Raw genomic sequence first — 16,409 nt, forward strand, 5'->3', positions numbered from 1 at the left:
TGTGCTCATCATACCTTCCTCTTGGGCTTTCCCAATTGCATACTCTGCACAACATCAGGCCATTGGATGGTGGCCGGATATTTTGACGAGCACCGTATAATCCGGGGGGGGGGGGGGCAGATTATCCGCCCTACTTTAGGCCATATTATCCGGCCTCAGAATTGCTGCAACGACTTGATTTGGTGGGGGCTCCTCAAGCTCAGCTGCTCACTCCCTCACAAGTTCATCCACCATTATTGAGCCACTTGAAAACACAAGATTCACTTGATCCCCTCCTCCAACCATCCAAAACTCTTAATCTTTGGAGAATCAAATGAGAAGACCCCGATCTACATCTTCACCGAAGCGATTTACATTTCCCCCTCATTTGCGGATGTGTGCCCCAAGAACCTTATAAAGGCCCGATTTCCGTCTCGAGAAAATCCCTTAGTGGAAGTGGGCTAGGCCTTTGTGGTGTTACTCACAAGAGACCTGGATGAGGCCTTCGTGGCGTTGGTTAGGCCTTTGTGGAGACCACACCTCTCCAAACGTAGATGTACTTCCCCTCAAAAGGAAAAAACTACGGGAATCATCTTGGTGTCTCCGCGTGCTCCACTTTCGGTTACCTCTATCCTTGATTACAAATTTATATCTTGTCTAGCTGTATCTTGCTTAGTTGTATACCTTGTCATCTAGGTAAATTCACATAGTTGCATATTTAGAGAATTTATGTCAAGCCTAAATTGAAAAAGAACTAAAAATTGGGTAGCACCTAATCACCCCCCCCCCTCTAGGTGCGACATATGATCCTTTCACCGGAGACGACTAATGTGGCATTCCCCTCCAATATTTGCAGGTTTTGTCTTTGTTTCATGGTTTCTCTGTTTGTGGCCTCCATCTCACGAGATCGCGGTGGGGGTATATATATAGATTGTTTTGGATCAAGATGATTCCGTGGGCATTGAACCGAGGAAAAAGAGCAATGAGGTGATGGGACCCACCCATGGTGCGCCGAACGTGTATGGTCGCTCCATGGGGCCCAACATGTGACTTGTTAACTTCCTAGCGATCTTCTTCTACATGAAGTCTTCGTACTTCAAAAAAAATTATGTGGAAAAAAGTCTCGCTCCGTCTAAGGTATAGAAGGTTCCGAGAAATCCAAGATATGCAAAACAAGGTTTTTCTGTTTTGTAGAGTTGAATAACAAAATGAAGAGATCTCGTGAGAAGTCCCGTAAATCAATGAAAACCCATGGTGTAATCTTTGTTATGATGCAAATATGTTGGAATATGACAAAATAAACGGAAAACCAAAACTGATCATGGGTGCATATGCACCTGGTATGTATAAAACATATTTCAAAAAGTAAAAAAAATTAGGAAAAAAATTTAGCATGTAGAGGGACATGTTCTATGTGTACACATAAAGTTTCACGTAAAACCAACAATTTTTGTACCATGTGTAAAAAAGACAAATGATGCCTCGAGAAATAGACTATTTTAACACCAAAAATTTGTCTTTTTAGTACAGGGCACAAAACATATCGGTTTTTGCTGAAACAAGTTTGTGAACATGTAACATGTCAAGGTATACACGAGGTATTTTTATTTTTATTTTTTTAACATTTGGAAATATATTTAATATGCATTTCAAATAAAGGGTGCATATGCACCCGGGTGCAGAAACACCCTGTCCCAAAATAAACTACAAAGTTCATCAATACATTTTACATGTGTGTGTCTGCATATCGATTTCCACTTCGTGTTCATCGTGTTCGTTTCATTCCTCACCCCTTGCTCATCGACCCGTGAAGATCGGGCCCCTCATAGGAGGTTGGACCTCATGAGAAAAGCCACATGTTGTCTCGGATCTTGGCTTGTAGTGTCACATGATTTTCTTGAGCTTCCTTCTGCATTTAGATCAATATCTCCATGATTGATTTGTTCTCTGCTTCTCCTTGGGCCATGACTTTGTCTCCCAAGAACACAGCTGGATGCTAGGCTAGGGTATGTCAATGGATCTCTACGCAGATTACACCAGAGTGAAATTTGCACTTTTGCTCAGTCTACAACCCCCCCTTGATTTTATCAAACTAACGATGTATTTGGTGGTGGGTGGATTTAGGCTCTAGGTGCTTAATATATAACATGTCTACTAAAACATGAGGGAATCTGTGGTCTAGATCTCGATTAACACTCACTTGTCACCAATTTAAACTACATTGTAAGGATTAAAGTGTCTAGTGACGAAGAGATAGAGAAAACAGAGGATGAAAGAGATAACGAAAAGCCAACCTAAGCCGGGTGCCTTGCGTGCAAAAATAATATTTCCAAGCTTATGACTTTACAAGATCTAAGCTTAAACAAATTGTGATACAAAAGGAGAAAATGTAGTTTATTGAAAGTGAGTGTTGAAGTGGTTATCTCCCTAAGCTTGAGCTTTAGGCAAGGATGATAATTCTTACCATTTAGGCCTAAAATAACTGCTCCTTTAGTGGACATAATATTTCCTTCAATGATATTTTCTTAATGTGGTCTAGTGACTACCTTCATGGTGAACCAGCTAGAAAGAAGACTATAAAAATATTTTGCGTTTTTTAAATACTCTGTATTCTGAAGATAGCGGATTAGCTCACAAATGATGAACGAACAGGTCTCATAAATATCATTTTATAAACCTAAGAACCACCTTTAGAACATCTCTAATGGATGCCCTAAAATAGCCCCTTCCCCGAAATATTGTTCTATAGAGCAGTAGTGGGAAAAAAAAAACACTCTTCAATGGATGTGCTGTAGGCCCTTTGCCCTAATTTTTTAGGACCTTCCAAAAAACCACCCCCTCATGCTGGATATTTGGAGCAACCACGTGCTGCCGCAAAACACTTCGACCGCACATGCAGAAAATTCACACGTGCCTCCTGCTTCCCCACCACCACCGGCGAAAAATTGCAGCGCGTTTCCGTCACCATGCGGATTGCGACCCCCTCCGCCCCTTGTCGCTGCTCTACATGGCCGCCGCCCCCTAGCCGGTATGAATTGGGCCCTGCTCCGTCTCCACTTCAGCCTCCTACATAGATCGGTTCCCCCTCCTCTGGCCGGCTTTGTCGGCGTCGGGAGGAGTGTGGGAAACCCGATCTATGCGTGGTGTTTTCAAAAAAGTAGTGTGTTCAGTAGTTTATGTTAGGGTTTTGGTAGCTATGTTTTTATTGGTTTCCCCTCAATGGAGATGGCATCGTCTGCAATAATTGATATTCGGCCTTTCGTTCGACGACGATATCTCCTTCCCGCGTCAGTCGTGGTGTTGAAACATTTCAATTCTCTAGGTATGGACTTTCAGATCTTGCTTCGCCGGATCGATTTTGGATCTTTTCTCATGGTTGTCGCGAGGAGGATTATCCCCACAGTTTTGTCCCGGCTGCTACGTCCTCGGCAATGGTGATTCGTACGCTCGGCTCACTAGCGACGTCGACAAGGCTGGTCGGTTGTTATTCCCTGACATACTGGTATTGTTACTCTTGCTTATGTTGATTGACTACTTTAATGGTTGCACGCGCGCACGTAGCCTTGGCATTGCGACTCAAAATATAATTGTGGAAGAACCTTCATTGATATTTAAAGGTCTATGGTTTATTTAGCTATCTTTGATTATCTTTAGAAAAGTACAAGTTTATGTTGTAGAAGAAGAAATAGTTTAAAAACCTCGAAAATTTGCTAGTATTTTTTAGACTTTATTTGGTAATCTTAGACTTAATTTTGTAATTGTTAAAGACAGCTTGGGTATCTGCCATGTACTATTTGTTACTACTACTATAAATATACGTGGTATTTTGATTCCTAAAAAAAAAGAATCGGTCGGGTTCAAATTCTTCACCTCTTCTCGAACCCTAACCTAGGGTGTTTGCTTTCCCCAAATCGATTTCCGCTAATTCCGCAAAATCACAGCAACATCATGGCGCCGTTCGGACCTTGGGCCGAACTCCACACAGAGCTCCTCTGTTCCATCGCCGACGGGTTGTCGCTAAAGCACTACACCTCCATCCGCGGTGCGTGCCCGGCTTGGCGTTCTGCCCTCGCACCGCCGTTCCCTTCGCTCCTCGTCATTGCCGACGGCCGGCGCGCTTCCGCCTTACCGTTCCTGATGCAGGGCTCATTACACGTCTCCACGCTCAAGAAGTGCAGCTTCTTCCTCGGCTCCAGTAATGGCTGCTTCGCAGTGGCTAGCGAGTGGCTGGGGATCTTCCTCCTGAATCCCCTTACAGGCGAGGAGATCAAGCTCCTTCGGATGAACAATTGTGGCAAGGTGGTGCCCAAGGTCGTATTCGCACCAAACCCCAGGCCCGACAACTACACCGTCGTGGCCTTGTGCGACGGCAACAAGATAGGGTACACTAAGACCCGGGACATGAAGTGGTTTATCAGTGACATCGCCATGAACAGAGACCAGCTAGCTGACCTAGCCTACGACATCGATGGCGGTAAGGTGTACTGCCTCACTGAATGCGGGGACGTGCACGTGCTCCACATCCCCCACGGTCGGCGGCGGAAGCCTATTGTGGAGCCCTTACTGGCGGCGGATCGTGCCCCCGGAGTCCCCTTCGACCCTGCGTTGGTGTTCACCTCGCCGTACCACATTGTGTCCAAGCTCACAAGGTCCAAGCAGATCTTTCTCTGTAACGGTAGCCTGTACCAGGTGTGGCGGAACACCACTGGCGTCACTGGATGGCGGCTGCCGGCAGGTGGACAGTTCAGTATGTCGGAAGACGAGATCTTCGTCCTTAGGTACGACCCTGGACGCCAGCCATGCTGGGACGTGGTGCAGGATCTGGGAGGCTACTCAGTGTTCATTGGCAAGAACAACCCGGCGGTGGTGCGAGCCGAAGGCGTCCCGTGGGTCCAGGCCAATTGTGTTTACTGGATCGACGAGCGGTGGAGAGACGTGCCTATGGTGTTCGACATGGTCACCCGAACCTCTACACCCTTTGTTCTTCCTGCAAACAATGTTCAAGCTCCCCGATGCAGAGCAAGCTGCTGGTATTTCTTCAGTGACAACATTACAAGCACCGACAGACGGAAACATCATATAAGTGGAGATGTGGCTGCTAAAACATCTCAGATATAAGTTAGTTTACTTAGTTCAGTGTTCAAACTCCCCGATGCAGAGCAAGCTGCTGGCATTTCTTCAGTGACAACATTACAAGCACCAATAGACGGAAACATCATATAAGTGGAGATGTGGCAGCTAAAACATCTAAGATATAAGTTAGTTCAACGTTATTTGGATTCCTAATATTGCCTTGGCTGTGTTCTCTTGATTTCCTAAGTTACTGTAAAAGTTAGTTCAATGTTCTTTTTATTCCTAATTTGGTGTGATGTAGGCTATACGCCTATACCTATTTACATTCACAACAAAGAAGCAAATCAGATACTAGTTTGAAAACATAGCCGTTCATACTTTTTGGGGGCCTGGTTTGTTTCCTTCGAGCTACACCACCTAGCAGTTCTGTATGTTGAAGCTGGAAAATTAAGTGGGTGCTCCGCAAGCAAGTGATAACTTGCTGTCGTTAGATGGTTGGGGCAAACTTTGCTCCAAAGCAAGCACGCAAGACTAAATGTGAATGACCTCCAGGTGCTTTAGCTCCACGTTACATGAACATTCAGGTGAAACGTCATGCAAGACACAAAAACTCAGGGCAGGTTTACTCAACAATGTCATGAAGGGAAACCAGATTTGTAAAATAAAAGGAGAACAGAAAATGTAAATATAGAACATTCAGGTACCTTTTTGGACACAACAAAGAATAAGAATCTTACTGAACACGCAAAACATCTGCAAGGAATGCTATACCAGAATCTGCGCTCCCCCTATGGTAAAAAGCAAGATTACAGACATCGGGCAAAGGCTTTCTGCAACTTCTATTGTACGAATTTAAAACGATGCTTATGCAGGTACCCATAAAAAGGTAATCTCATTCATGTCCCTGTCATTTTACAGTACCAAGTTGCAAGTTCGCTATCAAGGTTCCAGGGCAAATAGGCACATTCTGTGCACTACTTAGTGGTTTATGGTAATATTACAGCACAAACCAAGGATTTGTTTGGCTGCATTACGACGAGTATACATAGTTCTGCTGCAGTAGCATGAACCTGATACTAGCAGCTGTTAATCCTAGGCCCTCAAGCAGAGAACCAACAAGTCCCATAATTCCAGGTCCTCAAGCAGAGAACCAACAAGCCCCATAATCCCAGGTCCTCAAGCAGAGAACCAACATGCTACGTACGTCTCGGGTTGAAGGGAAGACAGAAGAAGAGCAGGATTGGCTGGTCAGGATAGCGGCTAAGAAAGCAGCAGAAAAGAGAGGGTGGAGGACTAGTCTGAGAAGGACTTCCCCACAGTGAAGCAGAGTACTCAACTCATCGCATGGACATGAGAGTGCGCCTCTGGTTGGCCCTCTTGGAAGGCTGAGCAGCCTTTGGAGTTCGCTTCAAGTTCTTCTTCACCATCTTCTCAATTTGCTCTATTGAGCTGGACAGTTTCTTCTCCATGAGATCAGCGAGCGCTGGATCAATTGGCTTGGTTGGAGTCTTCAGTGAGCTCTTGGATGGCGAAGAATAGACCTTGAAGCTATGCTCGCCCAGGCTAGTTGAGGCGGAACCAGATGCAATAGCCAGGGAGTCCTGAGCTTCGGTACAGTAAGAAATGTCCTGCTCAGCTGGTACTGTAGTACTAAAGTTTGCAGGTTGCGGAGATTGCTCACGCATTTCACTTTGCTGCCGAGCTGCAGCAATCCTTAAGCGGCTTCTCTCAATAGCCTGAAAATCAATAGTCAGAACATCAGCAAGTAGAAAGAAAGAACATGCACTTGCATAGCTGTAGATGATACTACCTGCTGTAAAAAAAACATTTAAATGACTTATTAAATTAGCAGTGAATTGAATAAATTAACAGATATGTAGCCGAAGCAGGTATAGCGGAGGTAGGCATATAAATCCAGATTCAGTGAACCATGCTGTTAAAGGCATTGTGCCATAGTAAAATGGTTCATTTGCACTTATTGCTCAGCTAATAAATTACAAAAACTCCATCGATCAAACTAACACCAGCTTTTAATACATCATTTGGGTGACACTCAAGAAACACTTTAATTTTGCGATAATATATTTCTGCTATTATTGGATATATACAACATTCTAACTCAAAATATTAGTATAAAGGATTTTACCAAATGGACATTTAACTGGTGCATGCCATTACAGCAACAGTGTACAGTGTACAGTAGCATAATGTACAACATATTAAATTGCAGTTTCAAACTATCAAGCATTACTACAAGAGCATAATACAAACTATACCTGAGGATATACGCATAGAGAAAATGTTGTTGGATTTACTTCAGAGCATAAGGGGCACATATTTGCAGAAATTATATAGGTATAAACAACTTTGGTGGGCTCCATTTTGACTTAGACAGGTAATATCAGAAGAAAACTCAGCATCTTAGGAAAATAAAATAGAGAGTGTGCATTTGTTGTATGCTTGCACAAAAGAACATATTGAATTACACCAACAAAATCTCTAAAGTCAGTTAACTGATGACTGAAAGAAACAATTTTCGAAGAAAAGGACTGGTAAAGACGAAAATAGCTAACGGAACCCGGGTACGGGCGAGGATGAAAATGGGCCAACCAGAGAGCACCACGTTTGGCACAATATACGTATTTTTGGCAGGTATATGATGTGTATTGCTCTATAGCCCACCCACGCGTCATATTAATTGGCAATTAATCCTCTGCCATGTCCTCCACCAGCACCGCATCCCTTCTTCCCCACCTCTTCCTCCTCGCTGATTTTGATTCCGTCCGCGCCATGCCGCCCCGTGCGGCTCGAGCCCGCACTTCGCCGTTCGAGCTCGATTTCGGCCGCGCCCGTGCTGCGCCGCACCGCCCGAGCCCGTGTCGTGGCCGCGTCGCTCGCATCGAAGCTCCAGCGCCCCCGCTGCTCCCGCGCCGCCCGAGCCCGGGTTGACCGACGCAGGCCCCAGAATCTATCGATTCTGGCCGATTCCAGCCGGATTGACCATCGACGTCCCCGGACTGGGTCGATTCTGGCCGATTCTAGACGGATTGATCTCTGCCTCCAACTCCCGCGAGGGGAGCTCCTGAAGGCCGTGGTCGATGCGGCAGGCCGGCGAGCGCAGTGCTCCGGCCAGCACGGCTCTAGCCAGTGGTCTCCCCGCCGTCTACTGCAATCTCGGGGAGCTCCCACCCTTGTCGCCATACTCGCCCGGAGCACTCACGGCCTGGCCGGAGTTGTCACGGGCCTCCTCGAGAGAGCTGGCGAGGTTGAGCTCCTCGGCCAGCTTGGAGTCGAGGACGGCGCCAGGGCGGAGGCGCGGCTGCACCACCAGCAGCTCCGGTCGTCCAAGGACAGCAACACTAAGGGCGTCGTCGACGCATACGACGCGTCGCCGATGGCTACCACGGCAGCCCACCACACGGCGTTGTTCATCAGGGGCAAGCTCGTGGGCAGGCTCAACCGGCTCATGGCGATGCACATCGCGGCTAGCTCGTGCCGGTCCTGAAGCAGGCGTTCTTGGCGGTGTTCATCCATCCTCATGATCTGCTGTTAATCAGCTAATTCGGCCCTTGTTATAGTAAGTTTCGAATATGCGTGCAGCACATTTGGCAGCTCTAGCATTTGTTTTTTCTGTTTATTCTCGATGTGTCGGCATGCCATTTGAAAGTATAGTAGGCAGACAAATCCAGCTCCTTCCCCTCCACTCCCTTTTCTTTCTCATGATGTTTTTGCGTGTAATGTTCTTATAATCTGGAAAGTTAATTGATTCCATTGTGAGGAAGCAACACATATTCATTAATCTGTAGATTAGCAACAGTCAAATCTACTGCATCCAATTCCCTACTAGGTGGTGTACTTCCGAATCCGAGCGAAAAATTATGTAGTCATCATCTTCATCATCACTCCTAGAAGAAAATAAATATTCAATTAGTTACAGGAATGCAACTTGCAATTTTGCAAACAGTTCTACTGTTTATTTGTTCAGTTTGATATTTTCTCTGCGCATTACTTTCCAGAAAATAGAACTTGAGCATTAAGTTAACTGATCCAAAATCAGTAGTTTCCATCTTTCTGATACTTTTTTTTGCAATGCCTCAAATTGTTTTTGTCAAACTTTCTTAGATTGAGAAAAATTATTGGCCGGGGTAAATCCATCCGAAATGTTTTTTTTTCATTTGCTCAAAGATTTGGAATTTTCCTTGGGAGGAACTCCAAAATCAAATTCTTGTCATGCTAATTGTTATGCAGTCAAAGCTTAATCCCCTGGTGCTACATTTGATAGCACTAATTGGTCTCGGTTTTGACTATTCAAAGTTATAATTAGTCTGTTAGGCATTTTTTAACATTGTACTATTCTGACAACTTTTGTTTGCTAGTATTAACTGCTCTGACATTTGTCTTAACACTTGTCGTATTTCCTCTGGTATTCAACTGGTATAGAAAAGTTAAATGACATGTATTAACTAGCTGCTATATTAAGTGCTAATCACGTAGCACAGTTCAATGCACATGATTTCATCCTCGCGCGTTGCCAGGTTCCAAACGTCCGGGTCGCTGGTAAAGACCTATATATAATACTGGTAAAACTAGAAACTGATATAGCACAAAATAAACGTTGACCAACGGGGGAATGATCCCTCTCTTGGCTAACGTTGTTAGGTAGGATGAGACTCTCCCAGCGGATGGACGCTAGGATGATAACCCGGTTTAAAGTTCGTCCCTCCCTGCGAAATTACCGCGAGATGGGGATTCGAACCCGGGTGGGCTGGCTGCGCACTCGCTTGGCTTGCCACTGAGCTGGAACTCAGTTCGATATAGCACAAAATCATATAACTAAATCATACACAAGACATATACAGCAAATCAGGCATCGCTCATCACTACAGGAAAACATAAACAGTACAGAAATGACAGTTCTTATAGGCAATAGATATGTGCTTTTTAACAGTGAAGCAGCCTCTGCTCCACTCAAAAGTTATTGCACTCTATAGCAGCTAGCAGGCATGGCAGGATCCATCTAACATGGACACTTGGTACATGGAAGCTGGAAACTGTGTTGCATAATATACCAATTAACTCATTTTATTCTCGGTATAGACATGCATTACTAAATGGATAGATCTACCAACATGAAACCAAAATATAGTGTTTCACAAGATCAACATGGGCATACAGTGCAAGAAGATTCTGTCAAAGCTTCATGCCAATAATCAAAACCCCAAAACCTGATTTTGCCAAGCACAACAAATAATATATCTGTACAGCTAACTATTGTAAGTTATAGTGATATCATTCTTTCATAATTAAGTAGTTACTAGTAGGTTGAAATATATATTTTCCGACAAGGCCATAACAAAAGTGGCACAGGTTTATTCAAGCCCTGACGGTTAGCTGAAACTTGGAGTAAATAAGCAAATTACTGCAGTTAGTCCATTTGTTAACAGTCAAGAGACACCAGAAATAATCAGGGCCTGGTAGAAACATAACATAGCAGAAAATTATATAACTGAATCGAAATCATTGTTTTCTCATGGAATTGAGATTCCACAAGCCCCCACCGTTCAACAACACTGAACACAGGGTTGGCAAAGAAAAAAGGGCACTGTACCTTTTATCTTATAAACAGCGTTGTGCAGATCATCAGCAACACAACCAATGAATCTTTAAACAGTTCAACTACTCACGTCAGAATAATATAACTGAACTGAAGAAGCTGTCCATCACCTTTGCAATCGCCGTGATATCCCGAAGTGGTGTCCTTGGGTACCAATCGGGAAGTTGGCTCCTCCTCCTGGCCGGCGTAGCCTTGACAGCCCAAACAGGTGGCACATTCTCCTTGTTGCTGAAGGGCGACGGGAACCGCCGGGACAGAGGCTTCCCAGCTCGCCTCCCTGCCAGCGCTCCGGGCGAGGCCACCCTCCTGATAAAGAACCCGCCACCAGAGAGGTCGGTGAGGCCCGTCCTCTTGATTTCCCTATGCTCAGGCATCTTGGAAATCTGCAAAATAGCCACCAGAGATGCAGATAGGTGAGATGAGAACCCCAAGAAACACAATCGAAAGAACAGGAAATTGTTCAAACGGCAACATGTCGTACTCACGTATTGCTCTTTTCTCCTCTTCGTATCTCGAGATCCTTCCAGCCCTATTCCCAGAAATCCACAATTCCAAACCATCAAAGACCAAGAAAAGGACGCCCGGAAACCAATGGATACTACCAGTAACCCGAAGATTCGTTCGAACTATACCTCGCCGAACTCCTGCTTAGATTCCCCGCCGCTAATCCCGACACTAGAACAGATCTGCAGCAAGAGAGCCGAAGAAACGCATCAGAACGCCAAGAAACGGCCCGGAAACGGCGACAAGAGGATGAGACGCCAAAGATTTCGCTCACGATTTGCACGGACCTTCTTCCAATCTTGCCGCTCCGAACCCCTGATACAGCTGCCGACTCTAATCTACTGCTAACTAAGACTAATTTTCGGGTAAAGCAGCTATACGGCTAAATGGGGAATGGAGAGCGGGGGAGACGCCGGGCGGGCTATATTTGAGATCTCAAAATTTCGGAGTGGCGGCCGCCGGACGAAAACTCTGGTTCACGGGTTCCGGCGTGGACCGGACTGCATCGGTCCGTCCGCTTGAGCCATGTGGACGGTTTAGATGTGTCCACTGTGTGGGCGGGGTCTATTCGGCGTTGTAGCCGTTGCTGTTTTTGACTTTTGGGGGGATCTGCCGCTCTGAGATTTCGGTTCGAATTTTCGGCAAAGGATCGCCACTAGGCGAGACCAATAATAAATGACCTCATGCCACGCTTGTGACCAGCCTTTTGCCACGTGGTCTGCTGCTGCAAATTCGTGTGTTGAGGCAAGAAAGTCCAAAATTAAGATAATCTTCTACTCACTTCGATCCATAATACAATAACTAATAAGTACTCCCTCCAATCTCTTTTAATTGACTTGGATTTATACTACTAGTAAATCTGAGTCAATTAAATAGGGCCGGAGAGAGTACCACACCCTCTGTTCCACCAAATCATGACACTTACTATGGATCGAAATAAATACCACACCCTCTATCCCTCCAAAAAGATCTTAACTTTGTTAAAATTTGGATGTATCTACTTACTAGATACTCCCTCCTTACCAGGGCTTAAGGCGTAAACAAAATTATGGTTTTTGGTCAGGGCTTAAGGCGCGAGGCCCTCCCGATTGACCGGTTCCCTAAATTACCCCTGTGATCTCAGGTGCACGCGCACGCCTTCCTCCTCGACTCGCACGTGCAGTCTTCGTCCTCCTCGACTCCTGCGCTGGGAATTATTGCCGCCGCCTCCTAGACCCCTATAGATCATGGCGCCCGTGGTTGAGATCCTTACTGCCGAGCCTCCCAGTCCCCCTATAGATCATGGCGCTCGTGGTTGAGATCCTCTCCCCCTTCACTCGTCCACTTCCTCTTCCCCGTTCTGCCATTATTTTCTTCTCGAAGATCTTCCCATGCGAACGGCAGCCGTGGTAGTTCGGTTCCAAAGGGCGGCGGCATTCATGGTGCTGGGAGCGCGCGTTGGTGGTGCTGGCGACGACGTTGCTGGTCTCTCATGCTGTCCGCATGATGGAGCAAGGTTGTGGTTCCAGTGGTGTTAGTGGGATCAGTGGCATGGGCAACGACCTGCTCATGATCAGTCATGGTGGAACTCTATCTAGGTTTCAGGGCGTCCCAACCGTAGACGTGGAAGACTACATCTTGCAGGACAACGAATTCATGGAGGAACACACAATGAACATGGAGATTCTTTTTTACTCTACAATGGATAAATTTGTCCTCTAGTTCTAGCCTCAATTTGCATATGTTCAAGAACATGTTAAGTTTGTTGTAATTTTGTATGTAGTGTCTTACTGGTTTGCGGAGTACTTTCGTGGAGTGGATCGACACCCTAGATAACGAACTTGTAGATGATATTGGTGTGGATATGGATGGTGCTGCGGGGATGAAAGGTGTTGCGGAGATGGGCGGTACTGTGGAGATGGACGGTGATGCGGAGATGAACGGTGCTGCGAAGATGGATGATGTAGAAGATATTGTTGTGGAGATGGAAGAAGCCTAGGATGTTACTGTGGTGATGCAAACGGTTGAAGATAATATTGTGATGATGGAAGGAATAAAAGGTGATGCTTTGGAGGTGGATAGAGAAGAAGTGTATAAGTTTGATTTGCTCACAGCCGGTGAGCAAGTCATATTTGATGTCATGTTTGACATTCATCATTTGAACATCTATCTTCATGACAATGGCTTGTATTGTTTCCATGAGGATTAGACAAAATAAGGATTATGTAATGAAATATTTGGTATGATGAGATTGTAATGCAAAACTGATCATTATCATGCAAGGTTTGATGGCATTTGAGTGCCTCCTAAATTCCTTCTCTTTGAACCTCCTGTGCAAAGTGGATATCGACATGTTCACCTCATGAGTTAAGTCCTTCAAAGTTGTCCTCTTGTATGGTGGAACCTGCATGATGGCTTCAGGATCAACCTCAAATCTTTTACACCAACAAAAAGGTTTCTTGTTACAAACATTCTCAATACCTTGAAGATGATCAAACCATACACGTTGCACAACTCGCAACGGTACCATGAACTGAACCGCCACTTTCCTGGTTACACCATCACTTAACACGTTTGGCTTTGTTTTGCGCAAAAGGGCTGCAAGAATTATTCTTTGGTCATCGTCACAATAAACCCTACGGATGTTAACCATTCGTCCTAATGGCACAACTTCCAAAAAAACAGTAGCATACCATTAGCATTATTCCAAATTAAAATTTCTAAATTTTGCTCCTATACAAACAATAGCATGTGGAAATGATGTACTAGTTACATTTACTAAATTATGTTCAAAAAACAACAACAGTGAGTAGCATGCATGTGAACAGCGAAAAATGCATGTCAACAACACCTGTATCATTTGCTCCTTGTTGATGTTGATCCTTGTGCCGTTAAAAGTGGTGTATAGGAGCGCCCGCAAAATCATTAGAAAATGACCGACCTCCTGAAAGGCACCCCACCTGCAACGTTGTTTCGTCAAGTTTGAACAAAGGACATCTCAATGATTTTATTGTATTTTTCCTTTTTGTTGAGATGCTCTGTATTGTTCGATGTTTCTCTTAATGCCAAGGTCCTTTTTCGCAAAAAAAAGTTTCATGTTCTCCTTATATGTGGATTGTGGTTTCGCCAAGTATTGTTTGCTCATTCGTCATGCGGTTCCCTCTAGGTTTTTGAATGTTCGACAAGTGTCCCCTAGCAAAGTGGGATTAGGTTGAGAGAGTGGGATATGAGAGTGGTGGGAGTAAAGTTTTTTCTTTTTCCAAGTTTGTTCAACTTACTAATCATTTTCACTATTGACCTTCTCGCGTCGAGTGTTTAAAACTAAACCCCATGTTGATAGGTTTTAATTTATTTTATGTATTTTCATAAATACCACATATGTCCTCGGGTTGTATTGTAGGGGTATTTTGGTTTCTATGTATTTGTATTTTGGGTTTTCAGTATACTTTGTACGTTGGTTTTTATACACTCGTACTTGTATTTTGGTTAGTGTATTTTGTACTTTCGTTGTATCATATTTTGTACTTTGTAGTTCGGCTTTGTATATTTGTTCTTGGAGTACAATTGTACTTTGTACTTTAATTAGTGTTCTTTTGTTTTGTATTTTGTACTACTTGAGTTTGACTGTTTTAGTATAAATGTACTTTTGTATTCCATTAGTATACTTTTACACTTCGTACTTTTTTTATGCGGGTAAAAGATGATTTCATTAATCAGGCAGGGCTACAAGACGCTTGTGTTTTAGCTCCTTTAACATAATTTCATGGCCATACCCAAACCATTTAAGAGTAGGGCGCCCTGTCCTCACAGAATTTGAGAGGCAGTGACTAATTCTAAACCTGTGAGCGATCTATTTTGACAATTTTGCATAGTTTACGCTGACTGAAAAGTCTCCTAATTTCCGACACTAAGCATGGGGGTGCTCTTTATACTCTGAAAGTGTACTACTTCTGTACGTGTAGACACAAAGTCGTACTAGTACTCACACGGGGAACAAATTGCTGGAACGGAAAACGCGCTAGTCAGTCGCGTCTGATCGCTCCGCCCGATCTAGGATGTAAACGGATTGAATCGGATCGAATAATGCTCTCTTCATATTCTTTAGCACATTTTTTTGCTGGATTCAGAGCGGATTCAGAGTGAAAACGGACAAAATATATCGGATAGATACGCGCAGGAAGAAATATTTTCACCATTGCAAATATATGAACGAAAAATTCCTCAAAATAATAACATAAGAGTGGCAAATAGTTCAAAGTATCACCAATACGAAGATCTCAGTACTTGTTACAAAGAATCTTACTTAAATAATACTTAATTAAAGGTTCTCCGACCGTTTCTGGCTAAGTAGAAAGGGATATCACAAACTCAAATTCTCACACTACAACATTTTTGATGTCCCACTTGTGCCACTTGATGCTAGGTTATAACATACATAAAGACTAATTGGATACTTAGACTAATGGGTTGTGCTAATATAATTGGATTATCCTAATTGAATAGGCTGGATAATCCGCAAAAAACAACGGATAATCCGTATCCGTCGAATTATAGCCATACCATATCCGCTACCACATCTGCCGGATATCCGCATGATCAATATCCGTATCCATATCTGTATCCATCGGATTTGAAAATTGCATACCATATCCTCGAAGGATGCGAATGCGGCGAAAATTATCCGTACCATTTAGGCCACGTTCGTTTAATCCCCCAGAGGTATGGATTGACCTGGATTTGGACCGATCATGGTTTTCCTGCCCGGCCAGGTAATTTATCCAACCCAGAAAAATTGTGGTGTTCGTTTAAGCCTTGATGGAATTTTTGCCCAGTCCATCCCCCTCACCTTCCATTGACTTGGTCTGGAAAAAAATTACCACCACCGGACATGTGGAAAAATTTCCATGACAACTTAGAGAAAAAGTATGCAAAAAATCTGGCGGTGATTGACATAACGGGATTAACAGAACGATTAGCATTGTACAAGGGATTGTGAGTAAAGGTTGACCCGGGCTAAGTGGGGATTGGGTGGCTGTACGGGATCCACCTGATCCCTGCCTGGAACCGTTCCAAGTCTGGATTTAATCCAGGCAAAACGAACGAGGCCTTACAGTCCACGGGTGGCACCTAGCTCCCGGTAAGACCAACAACATTGACAAGTGTTTTTACGGGCCGGCCCAACAAGCCAGATCGACACTCTACCGAACCCTAAGCCCACAAATATCACCTCGTCCACGGGTATACCACTATCTCTACTCGT

The 16,409-nt window shown here is 44.4% G+C and overlaps 1 protein-coding gene across 1 annotated transcript; it reads right to left on the bottom strand.

Moving 5' to 3' along the window:
• Window positions 1-6,389: 6,389 nt before the first annotated feature.
• On the bottom strand, window positions 6,390-11,040 carry LOC124669650 (protein POLYCHOME-like). Its single transcript, XM_047206226.1, has 2 exons — window positions 10,777-11,040; window positions 6,390-6,788 (listed from the first exon to the last, which is right to left on the bottom strand). Exons 1-2 carry the CDS (start codon window positions 11,038-11,040, stop codon window positions 6,390-6,392), a joined length of 663 nt encoding a protein of 220 aa, XP_047062182.1.
• Window positions 11,041-16,409: the final 5,369 nt, after the last annotated feature.

Source organism: Lolium rigidum, chromosome 7, assembly GCF_022539505.1.
Source record: "Lolium rigidum isolate FL_2022 chromosome 7, APGP_CSIRO_Lrig_0.1, whole genome shotgun sequence".
In the NCBI taxonomy this organism is placed as follows: Eukaryota; Viridiplantae; Streptophyta; class Magnoliopsida; order Poales; family Poaceae; genus Lolium; species Lolium rigidum.

What these genes read in the sequence shown, in the direction of transcription:
- LOC124669650 (XM_047206226.1), bottom strand. Translation starts at nt 11,040, where the DNA reads ATGCCTGAGCATAGGGAAATCAAGAGGACGGGCCTCACCGACCTCTCT. An exon ending in ATATCACGGCGATTGCAAAG is followed by an intron (nt 6,789 to 10,776) that starts GTGATGGACAGC and finishes ATTGATTTTCAG; the next exon opens with GCTATTGAGAGAAGCCGCTT.